Source organism: Hyla sarda, chromosome 1, assembly GCF_029499605.1.
Source record: "Hyla sarda isolate aHylSar1 chromosome 1, aHylSar1.hap1, whole genome shotgun sequence".
Lineage (NCBI taxonomy): Eukaryota > Metazoa > Chordata > Amphibia > Anura > Hylidae > Hyla > Hyla sarda.
This window is the reverse complement of record NC_079189.1, coordinates 126923130-126939633: the sequence shown is the minus strand read 5'-3', so window position 1 is coordinate 126939633 and position 16504 is coordinate 126923130. Positions and strand designations below refer to the sequence as shown.

The 16504-nt window shown below is 44.5% G+C and overlaps 1 protein-coding gene across 2 annotated transcripts in view; it reads right to left on the bottom strand.

The window, feature by feature from the left end:
* DDX60 (DExD/H-box helicase 60) overlaps nucleotides 1–16504 on the bottom strand; it is a 222710-nt gene that overhangs the window by 103687 nt on the left and 102519 nt on the right. For both annotated transcript variants that reach the window (XM_056561070.1, XM_056561079.1), the window contains 2 exons: nucleotides 15219–15328; nucleotides 1737–1841 (listed from right to left, as the gene is read on the bottom strand). In XM_056561070.1, the coding sequence (XP_056417045.1) occupies nucleotides 1737–1841; nucleotides 15219–15328 (215 nt within the window). The remainder of the gene's footprint in view (nucleotides 1–1736; nucleotides 1842–15218; nucleotides 15329–16504) is intronic.

Here is a 16504-nt window from a genome sequence, read left to right as displayed (position 1 = left end):
CACCATCTCCTGCTCTGGTCTGAGATCGAGCAGTCCAGAGCAGAAGATAGCCGATAACACTGATCTGTTCTATGTCCTATACATAGAACAGGTCAGTATTAGCAATCATGGTATTGCTATGAATAGTCCCCTATGGGGTCTATTCAAGTGTAAAAAAAAATGTAAAAAAATGTAAAAGTAAAAGTTAAAAAAAAGTGAAAAATCCCCTCCCCCAATAAAAAAGTAAAACGTCCGTTTTTTCCTATTTTACCCCCAAAAAGCGTAAAAATAAATTTAATAGACATATTTGGTATCGCCGCATGCGTAAATGTCCAAACTATTAAAATAAAATGTTAATGATCCCGTACGGTGAACGGCGTGAACGTAAAAAAGAAAAAAGTCAAAAATTGCTACTTTTTTAATACATTTTATTTAAAAAAAAAAAAAATGTATTAAAAAATTTTTATATGCAAATGTGGTTTAAAAAAAAAGTAAAAATCATGGCGCAAAAAATGACCCCTCATACCGCCGCTTATACAGAAAAATAAAAAAGTTAGAGGTCATCAAAATAAAGGGATTATAAACGTACTAATTTGGTTAAAAAGTTTGTGATTTTTTTTAAGCACAACAATAATATAAAAGTACGTAATAATGGGTATCATTTTAATCGTATTGACCCTCAGAATAAAGAACACATGTCATTTTTACCGTAAATTGTACGGCGTGAAAACGAAACCTTCCAAAATTAGCAAAATTGCGTTTTTCTTTTAATTTCCCCACAAAAATAGTGTTTTTTGGTTGCGCCATACATTTTATGGTAAAACGAGTGATGTAATTACAAAGGACAACTAGTTGCGCAAAAAACAAGCCCTCATAATAGTCAGTGGATGAAAATATAAAAGAGTTATGATTTTTAGAAGACGAGGAGGAAAAAATGAAAACGTAAAAATTAAATTGTCTGAGTCCTTAAGGCCAAAATGGGCTGAGTCCTTAAGGGGTTAAAAAATCTTAATCCTTCCAGTACTTATTAGCTGCTGAATACTACAGAGGAAATTATTTTCTTTTTGGAACACAGAGCTCTGTGCTGACATCATGACTACAGTGCTCTCTGCTGACACCTCTGTCCATTTTAAGAGTAGGAGAAAATCCCGATCAAAAACATGCTGCTCTGGACAGTTCCTAAAATGGACAGAGATGTCAGCAGAGAGCACTGTTGTCATGATGTCAGCAGAGAGCACTGTGTTCCAAAAAGAAAATAATTTTCTCTGTAGTATTCAGCAGCTAATAAGTACTGGAAGGATTTAGATTTTTAAATAGAAGTAATTTACAAATCTGTTTAACTTTCTGGCACCAGTTGATTTAAAAAAAATAAAAGAGTTTTCCACCGGAGTACCCCTTTAACGGGAAGCAGACATCATCAGAAGATGGAAGGAAAACACAGGAATGCAGATCAGAAGATCTGACAGCTGTTTTTATGCAAATAATGACCTTTAAAATTAAAGGGGTTTTCCAGGGAATGTCAAAGATTAATATACTGTACAAAAGTTTCAAGCATGATTGGCTCCAGATTTGTATTCTGCAACAGGACGACTCCAAACACACAGCTGATGTCAATAAGCTCTAATTGATCGCTGATTATGCCGTCACTCTGATGTCATTGCAAATGGAGGGACCTCACCATCCTATTTTAAATACACGCACAGTCTATATATGTCAGTTTATTGATTGATCAGGCTCTGTAAAGACTGAAATCCTACCTTTAGGTTTGACATTGTTGGCCATGCAGCTTCCATGAGGTCATATAGTTGTATGCATTCCCTTGGAGAGAATGTAAGATCATGTGGAAAACCATAGTTCTTTATCTAATTAATTAACAAAAAACATATTATTACTATTTACCATACATTCATAAATAGTCATTTAAATTTAATTTCATGTCAAAATGTTTTAAAAGGAAACTGACAGAGTTTTCACCTGCACTAAACCCAATACATTGGGTTATAGTGCAGGTGAACTGGATTATGATGAGGTATCACTTACCAGGATCCACGGTCCAGTTTGCGCAATGGAGGGGGGCTCATATACCCAGCTTTCCATCCCTTCTGCACCAATATACTCGCCCCCTCTTGCTCACATGGGGGAAGGGGTCCCATGAATATTCATGAGATAGGCAGGCTTATCAGTGCAAAGGGAATTGAGGCAGGAAAGCTGGGCATACCAGATCCCACATCCATAGAACAAAGCCAGCCATTTTCACATTAGCAATACCAGCTAATACAAAGGGTATCTCTGGTACCGGACCGTGGATCTGTATAAGTAATAACGCATTGTAATCCAGTTCACCTGCATTAAAACCCTGTGTATTGGATGTTGTTCAGGTGAACCCTCTGTTACTTTCCCTTAACGATATAAGTAGCATAATTTATCTATTAGTCTGTATTCACACACTACAATTGAATTATATTTTGCTGAATTTTTATTTGTCTAAAACAACAACAGCAATTATTAGAATAGTGTAAACATACACAGACTATTCTAATTTTTTTTATTTATTGTGGCAGTCTATTTATATTTTAGGCAGTCAAAAATACAATAAAGATACTGAATAAACAAACTCCAGACACACTAACAACAATAGATTTACCAACTTGAAGGCTACACTGCAACTTTTTGTATCACTATAGATTGAATTTAACTATTGAGTGACAGCTGTAGCCCACAGGCTTCAGGGCCCAGATGGAACTGCACATTCTGCATTCCCTATAGTTACTTCCCAGAAATAAAATGAAATACCACATTCACTTGCATTCCAGGTATCCAGGTAGAATAGTAGTCAGTATTTATAGGGTGGGAGGGTGTTTCAGCAATGTTCCTCTTCTGTCCATTAAAAAAAACAAAAAACAAACACCTACCTACCTCCTGTTTTTCCCTGATGCCTCCGTTGTCCCACTGTGATCTCCAGAATGTGCTCTGCTTCCTGGCTCCCTGTGGTCAATTGTCCTTCTGCGGCTCAGGGAATTGTTGACTGCAGCAATTTCTTACATTGGCCTTTGATTGGCAGAGCGGCATTGGAATGTACTGAGCCTTGGCACCAGTCTTCTTCCTGGTGCCAGGGCTCAATACATCACATTGCTGTTCAGCGAGTCAATGGCTGAGATGGGACATCACTGCCGACAACAATTCTCTGAGCCGCAGTGTGAAGTATTGACCACAGGAAACTAGGAAGAGGAGCACATCGGGGATGGCACTGGGACAGAGGACCGGCGAGAGTTGAGTAGATGTTTATTTTTTTATTACAAACAGAATGTAAATGTTGCTAAACCTCTACTCTATGCCTATATCCTGACAAAATCGTGAACATGACCTAATTGTAGCTTAGGTGCTTTGCCAGTAACAACATGGGTAATAGAAGATAAGTTTACTCATAAATGGTTTGTCAAAAAGGTAGTGTTAGAAAAATCCAGTAGAAAAAGTTTATATAGTCCGATAAGAACAGATTTCAGCTTTTTGATGTAACTCACTCACATACCACTAAAACACATGTAACGTGTAAAGACACATAGTAAAATAAATGCAGCAAAAATAAATACATAAAAATAGTGGTCAGAATTCACTTGAATTAAAGGGATATTCCCGGACTAAACACATAAGACATCAATCCCCGATCGGTTCGATGTCGACAGTAATGGCAGCTGAACTGCATTTGCCAAAACCACCAATGAATGACACAGGGCTTCTGACCCCATTCACATTGAAGAGTGAAGCACCAAACAGCTGATTAGCGGGGGTGAAAAAGTGTCAGCACTAGGGATGAGCGAATCGAATGTGACGAATCCGAATTCGTTACAAGTTTCAGAAAAAAAATGATTTGCAACGTATGCAAATATCGCTGCAATTCACGCGAATGGCTTCATTAAATTCCATTTAGTGTGGTCCAGGCTCCAGGACATCAAAAATTGCGGATCCACATGTGAGGACATGGGGCAAGGAATCCTGGGAAGGTGGGAACAAGGGTAGGCGGGGTGACCCTGAATCACATGCAGGATGTAGCCTATCAGCAGCCAATCACCCCTGTGATGTCACAGGCCTATATAATAGGCCAGCCAAAAGTACACACCTGTTGCTGTTCTAGACAAATAATGTTTTAAGCGCAGTGAAGCGTATTGTAATCCCCTCACATACGCACTAAGTATATCAGGCAGAGAAGTGCCAGGACATGCACAGAGGAGTGGCAGAGGCCTAAATCCTTCAGGCAGATGTCGCAGCAAACTAGGGGCAAGTGGCAGCAGGAGTTGCAAGGGGGCAAGTGATCTCCCCGTATCAGCTAGCGGTCGTGTCTCGACCAGCAACCCATCTGCCATCATTGTTTGGTTAACACAGTCATTCATTTCATCACAAGTGACATCTCATACCCCCAGTCAACAGTCGGTGGGTTGCTCATACACAACCATCAGTTGGCATGGCCCAGGAGCAGTCCCTGTCCTCCCATTGCCTCGGTCCTATGCTGTTCCCTCCCGTACAGAAGTATCTTATGCTGTGGGTTCAGCTCCACTATTCAGTGAGGACGATCTAATAGAGGACAGTCAGCAACTACTGCCCAGCCAAGAAGTGGAGGAGACATCTGCCGCTTCCTACGCTTCATCGCCATCATCATCATCAGGAGAAGAGGGTTGCAGGTTGCCCGTGAGGCAGCAACTGAGCCAGCAAGGTGGTAGTGTGGTTGGCAGTGAGCATAGTGGCAGAAGTGGAGATTCTGGAGCCTAATGTGCCTAGGGGTGACCACCTGCTTTGCGTCAGCCTTCCTTCCTGGGAGGTAGTGGAACAGCGGTTCCTGGAGACGGTGGCAGTAGCAGTCAATTAGTGCAGACTGTTGGTGGGAAAATCAGCTACTCGGTGGTATGAAAGTTTTTCCTCAAGCATCCAGAGGAGGTTAACATAGCAACATCAACATGCAAGATGTGTCGGTAGAAGGTGAAGCGTGGCCAGGGTCCTAATGTTGGCACCACTGTCCTGCATCCAGCCTGCTTCATCACCCAGTGGCACGCAGCTCCCTCTTTCAGCCAGCCAAGGTTCCACCACCTCAGCTGAAGGGAGCTATGTGTCATACCCATCTTATGTCTCTCCTGATGCTCCTGCTCCTCCTACTTTGAGTCAGTCATTCCGCCAGCAATCCATCAGTGAAGGCATGTCCAAGAGACAACAGTATGAGCCCCCAACGGTGCAGAAGCTGGATATGCTCCTGTCCAAGTTGCTGGTGCTGCAGTTTCTCCCTTTTCAAGTGGTGGACTCACCTTTCAAAGAAATGATGGCTTGTGCCGAGCCAAGGTGGAGAGTCCCAAGCCATAATTTCTTTGGGAAGAAGGCAATACCAGCCCTGCACAATTTTGTGGAAGAGAAGGTGGGGCAGTTTTTGAGCCTGTCGGTGTGTACCAAAGTGCATGGCAGCACCGACGTATGAAGCTGTAACTATGGTCAGGGACAATACATGTCCTTTGCGGTCCACTGGGTGAATGTGGTTCCTGCACAGTCACAACAACAACATGGACAGATCACGCCGCTTCCTCATCCACGCTCTCAGGCCATTGGTCCTGTGACAGTGTGTGATTCCGTCGCCTCATCCTCCACCGTGTCCTCAGCCTCCACTGCACGGACAAGTCTCAGTGCCCCTTCAGCATACCATGTGTGCAGGGCACAGCGTTGTCACGCTGTTTTTCACATAGTTTGCCTTGGAGAATGGAGTCACACAGGGGAGGAACTGCTAAAAGTCATTCATAAAGAAATCGGAGCATGGCTTACTCCACGAAAATTGGAAATGGGAACCATGGTGACTGACAACGGCACGCGTGACAACGGCACACGTGTTCAATCTGGTTGTCAAGCTGTTCCTGAAGTGTTTCCCCCATTTGCAAGACATCCTAACAATGGGAAGGAAACTTTGCATGCACTTCAGCCATGTGTACACTGCAAAGCACACCCTCCTTGAGCTGCAGCTTCAGAACGGTATCCCCCAACATAGTCTGATTTGCGACATTGCTACACGTTTGCATTCCACCCTCCATATGTTGGAATGACCATACGAACAGAGAAAAGCCATCACCGATTTCTTGATAATCCAAGCGGATATGGGGACTCCCCTATGTAACTTCAATGTCAACCAGTGGTAACTCATACGTGACATCTGCCATTGGCTCAGGCCCTTTGAGGAAGCCACATTATTAGTCAGTCATCAGGATTATGGGATGAACAACGTCATTCCACTGCTTCATTTCCTACAACACGTGTTGGAAATGATGGCTGGTCAGGACACTGGAGATGTGGCGCCTACATCTTTCTGCCACATGAGCCCTGTGGGATCTGAACTGGAGGAGGAGGAAGGGGAGGGGCACAGTGGCTACAGTTTAGGTTTCGTGAAATTGGCAGTTTTTCTAGTCATCTGACTAGAAAGAGTCCCTCCGAGTCACTTGCACAAATGGCGCGATGCATGCTCAGTTGCTTGCGTAGTTACCGCCAAATTCGGCTCCGTCACCATTTGGCAGCAAAATGATTTCTGGCTCTCGACCTTATTGGACCCTCGCTTCCAGCACCAAATGGGGGCCTTTTTTTTACACCCACTGAGAGAGAAGATTTACTGACCTACTACAGAGACATCCTACTTAGTCAGTTGGCTGATGCCTATCGGCGCCATCGTCCATCCTCTCACAGGTCTGACTCCTGGGGCCTGCACTCACCTTCCACTGCCATGGCTGCTGGGGAGGGGTGGAGTGGCTGGAGCAGTACCAGCTCCATCAGCAGCAGCCTGAGTCTACAGTTGCTGCTGAGTACCTTTCTTCACCCGCATAGTGAAGCAACTCATCAGCAGCAGGTAGACCTGGAGCAGGACCTGAACCACCAGGTGGTGGCATACCTCGACATGACCATGCCAAAACACCTTGAAGATCTGCTGGACTTCTGGGCAGCCAAACCTGATTTGTGGCCACAACTATCAGAGTTTGCCCTGGAAAAGCTGTCCTGCCTTGCCAGTAGTGTGCCATCAGAGCAGGTGTTTAGTGCAGCGGGGCCATAGTAACCCCAAGGAGAACTCGTCTGTCCACGAAAAATGTGGAGAGACTGACCTTTGTGAAGATGAATCAGGCCTGGATCAGCCAGGATTTCCACCCACCAATGCCTGATGCATCAGAGTAGATTGACCATGGTGCCACACCAACACTTCACAAATATGGATAGTGCAAAACGGATTTAAGGCGCTGCTCCCCAGTTACAAACATTCCTCTGCATCAGACCTTTTTTCACCCACCATCATCACCGGGTACTGGTATTGCCACCCACCCTCTGCCACCGGGTCACTTTCAGGACTGCTGATGCTGCTGCTGCCACCTCCAGGCTCTCTCATTGTGCAACAATATGTTCTCCTCATGCTGCCGCCACCTCCAGGCTGTGTCATTCAGCCACCATATGTTCTCCTCATGCTGCCGCAAACGCCAAGCTGTGTCATTCAGCCACTATATGGTCTCCTCATGCTGCCGCCACCTCCAGGCTGTGTCATTCTGCCACTTTATGGTCTCCTCATGCTGCTTGTACATTACTTAAAATTTTTAAAGGTACCACTAGTTACCACAAATCTTAGATTAAGATTAAAAAATTAATCTTTTAATCTCATGCTGTCGCCAACTCCAGGCTGTGTCATTCAGCCACTATATGGTCTCCTCATGCTGCTGGAACATTACCTAAACATTTTTATGGCAGCACTAGCTACCATAAATCTTCAATTTAAATTAGAAAATTCATTCTTTCTATCTTAGGGATTTTGAGGCCCTATGGTCTCCTCTTGCTGCCGCCAATTCCAGGCTGTGTCATTCTGCCGGATTATGGTCTCCACATGCTGCTACCACCTCTAGGCTTTGTCATTGTGCCGCCATGTGACATGTGACTCCTTGATGGATTTGGTCTTTTGTAACCACGCATTTTATTATAAAATCTTAAATTTCAATTTAAAAAAATCGATAGAGCAATAACAATGAACCATAACTAATTAAATGAAACATTTGCACTTTCACAGTAAGGGCGCTGAGAAGCAAGGGCTAGAACCGGTGGCATCTCACCTAGTGAAGGACCACCAGCTCGATGCTCACCAGAATGGGTACTCAAAAAATGTAAATAAATTCAAATTAAATTAAATTAAATTTACATAAAAATTCTCTTTATTCTCTTCAATTTTGACGCCATATGGTCTCACTGCTACCACATCAAGACGCTCTGTGGCAGTGAGTCTAATAGCGATGCCTGTAATCTGCATGTCATACTGAATAACAGTATTTTTTCACTAACACAGAACACTCCCTATGCCTATGCGTGTTAGGACAAGGCAAAGTGTTCTACACCCCAATTGAGGCTATATGGTCTCCTCATGCCTCCGGCACCTCCACACTGTGTAATTCAGCCACTATATGTTCTCCTCATGCTGCCTCCACCTCCACACTGTGTAATTCAGCCACTATATGTTCTCCTTATGCTGCCGCCACCTCCTCGCTGTGTCAGCCAGCCACTATATGGTCTCCTCATACTGATGTCACCTCCAGGCTCTGTCATTGTGTCTGCTCTGCGACAGTGATTCTAATAGTGACGCCTCTGATCTGCATGTCATACTGAATAAGAATATTATTTCACTAACCCAGAACACACCCTATGTGTGTTACAGCAAGGCAAAGTGCTCTGCACCCCTATTGAGGCTCTCTGTAGGCTAGAAATAGCCATTTTTTATAGCAATTCAGTGCAAATAAATCCCGACCGAACCAAATTTTTTGGGAAAATTCAGCGAATCGTCCGAATTAAATTTTTCTAAAATTCGTTCATGTCTAGTCAGCACCCTACAAATCAGGTCCTGGAAAACCTCTTTAAATGACTTACTATCCACCAAGATAATGACCTGAACCATAAAGGAATAAGTGCAAATTAGGGATGGGATTTAACAGAAAAGTCTCTCTGCAAGAAAGTAAAATCATTGTAGTGTAAAGTAAAAACTGTGAAGGTCTGTCCAGTCAACGGTAAAAAAAAAAATATAAAATACTAAAGCGTTCTACACAAAATACTGATTTTCTGTGGAAATCATGTAAAATTAAAAGGGATATCTGACTGTTTAGGAAATTTATTTGAAGCAGGAAATGTTCTTAAAAAAGACACACATCATTGATGCAGCAGGCAGGGCCTTGGTGTTGAAGCAGCAGCCGATTTAACAAGTGAGTCATATTTGATTTGGTATTTTATAATATTTCCTGCTGCCAGATTCATTTAGTAAATTTTGTCTTTTAAGGTGCTTTAAAGGAAAACTGATTGATAACCTATTTGTAGAATCAGTGTGTGAGTCTGAAAGTTGGTATAATAAATTGACTTTTGCAGTCTGTTACTGCTTGCGCTCCGGCCGCACATGTCGGCCGTGAGTGCATTGTCCCTACTCCCGGCGGGGCCGAGATGCGCATTGAGGGACACGCCCGCATGTGAATCCCGGCCAGTCACTCACCCTGTACTGCTGCCGCTTCCACTCCTGTGTCTCGGCCCCATCGTGCACGCCTCCTAGGGCACGCGCGACGGAGCTCTGAGATTTTAAGGGTCAGTATGCCCTTAATTACTGTATGCACCTGACACTAACTAATAAAGTCCCTGCACCTCCCACACTTTCCTGCCGGATCTTCAGTGCCATTTGCCTGAGAGAAACCGTACCCTTTCCTGTATTTCCAGACCTTGCTGCTACGTTTTTTGACTACGAACCTTTGCCGCCTGCCTTGACCTTCTGCTACGTTTGACTACGCTACAGCCTCATCCTTCTGTACCTCGCCTTGCCCAGTTACCTGTGTGGTCGAGCCGTGCCGGGGGTAGCGACCTGGGTGTCACCTGCCGCAGCAAGCCCATCCTGCCTTGCGGCGGGCTCTGGTGAAAACCAGCGGCACCTTAGTCTCCGCTCCCCGATACGGTCCGAGTCATCAGCCACACAGTTGGAGGATCCACTTCCAGCTCCGTGAGAGTCTCCACCCAGGTGCGTGACAGCAAGATCTGACCATGGATACAACTGGGGTTCCTCTGCCTGATAACTCAGATCTTGCATCTATCGTGGCGCTTCAGTCCCAGCAGTTGGCCCAGCAGGCACAGCAGCTCAACCAGCTAACCGCCATGATGCAGCAGTTGCTTTCTGCAGTTTCCTCCGGAAACAAACTCCATTTGTCGCTTCCAGAGAAATATGAGGGGGATCCCAAGTCCTGTCGTGGTTTTGTGACACAGTGCTCCATGCACATTGAACACATGGTGGACCAGTTCTCCACGGAACGTGCAAAAGGGGCTTTCGTCATTAGTCTCCTGTCTGGAAGGGCTTTGGCCTGGGCAACCCCACTGTGGGATCGCAGTGATGTCATCACCACTAATCTCCAGGCATTCTTGACCGAATTCCCCAGTGTCTTTGAGGAACCTGCTCGAGCCTCCTCCGCAGAGATGGCTCTGCTGAATTTTTCTCAGGGCAACTCCACTGTTGGCGAGTATGCCATCCGGTTCCGAACCCTGGCGTCGGAGATGTCCTGGAATAATGAAGCTCTCTGCGCTACCTTCAAGAGAGGATTATCTAGCCAAATTAAGGATGTCTTCGCAGCCCGGGAATTGCCGTCTACCTTGAATGAACTTACACAGTTGGCATCCCGGATAGATATCCATTTCTCCAAGCAACGAAAGGAATTACGACAAGAAAGGGATTCTGCACGACCTCGGCGCTTTCCTCGTCTGGCACGTCTTCCACGGACCATCCCAACCTTCTTCGTTGCCTACCGCAGTGGAGGCTATACAGGTGGATCTGTCTCGCTTGACCCAGCAGGAAAGGACTCGCCGAAGAACCGAAAATCTTTGTCTTTACTGTGCCAGTGCAGACCACTTCCTTAAGGATTGTCCTCTGCGTCCTCAGCCACAGAGAAACGCTCGCACCTAGGGTTTTTAGGAGAGTCCTCCATAGGTGTGAATTCCTCCTCTCCACGCTTAAATTTGATGGTCCAGCTTCTTCTTTCCTCCAAAGAGATCATCTCCGTTTTGGCCTTCCTGGACTCTGGCTCTGCGGGAAACTTTATTGACGCCTCCTTGGTGCATAAGTATCATCTGCCTGTGACCCGCCTTCAGAAAGCCCTGTACATCTCTACAGTAAATGCAGAAAGACTGGACTGTACCGTGCTATACCGCACAGAACCCCTTTCGATGCAGGTCGGAGTTTCACATAAGGAGAACCTGTCCTTCTACGTTCTCCCACACTGTACTTCTCCTCTCCTGCTTGGTCTACCTTGGTTGCAGCTCCATGCCGCACAGTTGGATTGGAAAACTGGAGAAGTTCTACGCTGCGGTCCACATTGTAACAGCCATTGTATCCATGTACGTGTTACTAAGCAGAAACCAACTCCTAGACCCTTGCCTGGACTGCCTTATTTCCTCCAGGACTTTGCAGACGTTTTCAGCGAAAAGCAAGCAGCAATATTGCCTCCACACCGTCCCTACGATTGCCCCATAGATCTCCTGCCCGGCACCACTCCTCCCAGAGGCAGAATTTACCCCTTGTCTGTTGCAGAAACCCAGGCCATGGCAGACTACATCCAAGAAAATCTGCGCAAGGTGTATATCAGAAAGTCCTCTTCTCCTGCCGGTGCTGGGTTCTTCTTTGTTGAGAAGAAAGACGGTTCCTTGCGACCTTGTATCGACTACCGTGGTTTAAATAAAATTACTATGAAGAAACGCTATCCACTACCTCTAATCTCAGAATTATTTGATCGCCTGAGAGGTGCCAGAATCGTCTCTAAACTTGATCTACGTGGGGCACATAATTTGATTTGCATTCGTAAAGGGGACGAATGGAAGACTGCATTTAATACCCACGATGGACATTTTGAGTATCTTGTCATGCCATTTGGATTTTGTAATACTCCAGCAGTCTTTCAGGAGTTCATCAACGATATTTTCTGAGATCTTCTTTACTCCTGTGTCATAGTCTACTTGGACGACATACTCATCTATTCGCTCAATCCTCAATCTCATCGCTCTCATCTCCACCAAGTCTTACATCGTCTTCATGAAAATCATCTCTATGCCAAATTGGAAAAATGCACTTTTGAAAAGACCAGTCTTCCTTTCTGGGGCTATATTGTTATAAGTGAAGGTCTCCAAATGGATCCCGACAAGTTGTCTGCAGTTCTGGACTGGCCTTTACCGTCTGGTCTGAAAGCGACCCAGCGCTTCCTTGGTTTTGCCAACTACTATCGGCAATTTATACCTCATTACTCCACTCTGGTAGCTCCCATCGTCTCCCTAACCAAAAAGATGGCTAATCCAAGGGTGTGGACACCAGAGGTCGAAGAAGCTTTTAAACAGTTGAAGTCCGCCTTTGCTTCTGCACCTGTTTTATCCGGACCTGATCCTTGCAAGCCATTCTTCTTGGAAGTGGATGCTTTCTCAGTAGGAGCAGGGGCAGTCTTAATACAAAAGTCTTCTAAAGAGAGAACTTTAACCTGTGGATTTTTCTCTAAAACCTTCTCCCCTGCAGAGAGAAACTATACTATTGGAGATCGCGAGCTCTTAGCTATCAAGCTGGCCTTAGAATAGTGGCGTCACGTCCTGGAAGGTTCTGTACATCCCGTCACAATTTATTCTGACCACAAAAATCTACTTTATCTTCAGTCAGCCCATCGTCTCAACCCACGACAGGCCCGATGGTCATTATTTTTCTCCAGGTTCAACTTCTTCATTTACCTCTGTCCTGCAGAAAAGAATGTCCGAGCTGATGCTCTCTCCAGGTCTTCAGATGTGCATGACGGTGAACCCCTTCCACAGCATATTATCCCGCCTGAGCGTCTCATTTCCTCAGCACTAGCAAATCTCCAACATCTACCACCAGGAAAAACTTACGTATCACCTCGTATAAAACTCAGAGTCTTGAAATGGGGACATTCTTCTCTTTTGGCCGGCCATCTAGGTATTCGTAATACCCTACAGCTCATCTCAAGACATTACTGGTGGCCTACTTTGAAAAAGGATGTTGTTGATTTTGTTCGGTCCTGCTCAATCTGTGCCCAGGGCAAGACTCTCTGTTCAAAGTCAGCAGGTATGCTTCAGCCCTTACCAGTTCCTGAGCTTCCTTGGTCTGATATTGCCATGGATTTCATTACAGACCTTCCATCTTCCCAAGGAAATACTGTCACATGGGTGGTAGTGGATCGATTTTCTAAGATGGCTCATTTTGTACCGCTACCTGGTCTCCCATCAGCTCCACAACTTGCCAAGCTTTTTCTTCATCATATCTTTCGTTTGCATGGACTCCCTTCCCATATTGTTTCCGACCGAGGGGTTCAGTTTGTCTCTAAATTCTGGTGGGCCCTATGTTCACGTCTACAAATCAAGTTGGATTTCTCCTCGGCTTACCATCCCCAATCCAATGGTCAGGTCGAGAGGGTGAATCAGGTTTTGGGAGACTATCTACGCCATTTTATCTCTGCGCGTCAAGATGACTGGGTCGATCTGCTACCATGGTCTGAATTCTCCTACAACCATAAGAATTCCGATTCCTCAGGTGCTTCTCCCTTCTATGTGGTCTATGGACTTCACCCTCGTCCTCCTCATCCATTGTCTTCTTCCTCTGGAGTTCCTGCCATTGATGAACATGTATGGAATTTTTCTTCCATCTGCCGTAAAATACGTCTTTCACTTCTCCAGGCTACTTCTCGTATGAAAGTTCAGGCAGACAAGAAGAGACGCCCACCTCCTGAATATTCTCCTGGTGAAAAAGTCTGGCTATCTACTAAATATATCCGCTTTAAGATGCCCACTTATAAACTAGGTCCTCGTTATGTGGGTCCCTCTAAAGTAAAAAAATGGCTCAATCTTGTGGCTTATTCCCTCCTCTCTCCGGATCTCGAACTCCTTCCATGTTTCTCTCCTGAAACCAGCCATCTTCAACCGTTTCTCTCCAAGGGACATCTTTCCTGCTCCAATCTCCGGAACCTCAGATGTGTATGTTGTAAAGGAAATCTTGGATTTTTTCTGGTTGATTGGGAAGGTTTCAGACCGGAGGAGAGGTCTTGGGAGCCGCAGGACAATATTCTGAACAAAGATCTTCTCAAGAAGTTCCTGAGCCGCAAAAGGAGGGGGAGGCCAAAAGGGGGGGGTACTGTTACTGCCTGCGCTCCGGCCGCACACGTTGGCCATGAGCGCATTGTCCCTACTCCCGGCGGGGCCGGGATGCGCATCACGGGACGCGCCCGCATGCTAATCCCGGCCCGTCACTCACCCTGTACTGCTGCCACTTCCACTAATGTGTCTCGGCCCCATCGCACGCGCCCCCGTCTCCTAGGGCGCACGCGCGATGGAGCTCTGAGTACGCCCTTAATTACTGTATGCACCTGACACTAACTAATAAAGTCTCTGCACCTCCCACACTTCCCTACTGGATCTTCAGTGCCATTTGCCTGAGAGAAAGCGTACTCTTTGCCTGTTTGCCATTCCCTTGTTTCCAGACCTTCCTGCTACGCTTTTTGACTACGAACCTTTGCCGCCTGCCTTGACCTTCTGCTACGTTTGACTACAGCCTCATCCTTCTGTACCTCTCCTTGCCCAATTACCTGTATGGTCGAGCCGTGTCAGGGGTAGCGACCTGGGTGTCGCCTGCCCCAGCAAGCCCATCCTGCCTTTCGGCGGGCTCTGGTGAAAACCAGCGGCACCTTAGACTCCGCTCCCTGATACGGTCCGAGTCATCAGTCACGCAGTTGGAGGATCCACTTCCAGCTCCGTTACAGTCTCCACCCAGGTGAGTGACACAGTCTTTATCCATGTATAGTGTTTAGATGATTGTAGGGACCCTAAGGTCTCAGACACCCGCCAATCCCACATTGATTTTTATCCTAATGACCGACCATCATAGTTTGGTTATCGTAGTTTCTTTACCTTTTTAACAGCAATAAAAATAATTTATATTATTTCATTTTAACCTATAAAACCAGAAAAGAACAACGTAGCAACTCAATATCTTGCAAATCGATACAGATTATGAATGGTAAATGTTTTTGCTAAATGTTATCTCTGTATTTGAATCTGTATTTGACCTAAAATCTAACTAAACGGAAGTAGTCATAAATATAAAAATGCATTCCATCTAGACCAATAGCCTTGCTGAAGTAATAAAAGCAATAGAAAAGCACAACATGTTTGACAGAATAAGTGACATGCTATATACTTACATGATCTATTGTCAAGGCAGCGCATGGATGGTAATGTTCAAAATCAAAATTGGAATCTTTGACAGAGCATATATACTTCTCCAGATCATTGTATCGTTTATTATACTGAACTATAAACAAAACATTCAGATTTTGATTATTTAAATATGACTGTACAAAGAATGAAACAATACCTAAGAAGTAAAATGCAGTTTGAATGTCTTCATTATGTTCTCAAAAATGGCATTACATGAAATGTATATTGTACTGACCACCAGGGTACAATAATGTTAATGGGCCACAAGGGTGGGGACATAAAGAGGGCCCAACTACAATGTGAAGGCACACACATTGTGTGCTCCCCTAATACCCTGCTGTCACACTGTCCTATGGTTGGTTGCTTGGGAGGGCAATGTTTATTTACTACAAGGGTGAGGATGCAAGTTTGAAGACTTCAGAATGTAAGTCATGGAGACCTTTGGCTGCTACATATATGTTGTAACCATTGTTGGTACAATAAATAAAGATGATGAAGCGCAATAACACATCTGGTCATTGACATCCAACATTCCTGCAATCTTAATATCTGTTTTAGGATACACATAAAAAAATGACTAGAGTGCTTCTTTAATCAAGTTGCTGGCACATTTCAACAGCCACCAACTCACAAAAAAACATTATTTTAGCAATGGAGCAGACCTATTAGTCTGTTGCTTCTGTCCTTACCAAAGAGGCATACTATAACTTTACTATAATTTTTTTTTATATATAAACTCTTATTTAAACTTTCTCATAATGCAACATTTCCTTTTATACATATCAAACTTTCTCCCCCCTTTCTTCAGGAGCAGAGAATAACCACAGAAGGACAAAAAAAAGCCATTACTCTTTGTTCTTTCTTATTCACATTAACTTATATAAGTCTTGATAAAACTGTCACCTTTTGTCACCATATCCCTTTCTTCCCCAAGTATAGCCACTTTGCGATCATAGATGAGCTCTTTCTAAATATTTCCATTAATTATACCATATACCTCCCTCAAAAACAACATGATCACAGCATGTGGAATATACATGCTTCATTTTCCTAGATCTGGGACACTGAGAATTTTCCCATTTTGTATACAAATTCTGGAACAATCCACAAGTGAACATTACAATCTGCATATTACATTACATTGTATTTATAATGTGCACTTGATACATAACTTATATTACAATATATTATTCGCTATTCTTCCTGTCCCATCTCACCCAGTACTTTTTCCAATGCTCCCTACTTTTAAATTTTGACTTTTCTTCTACTT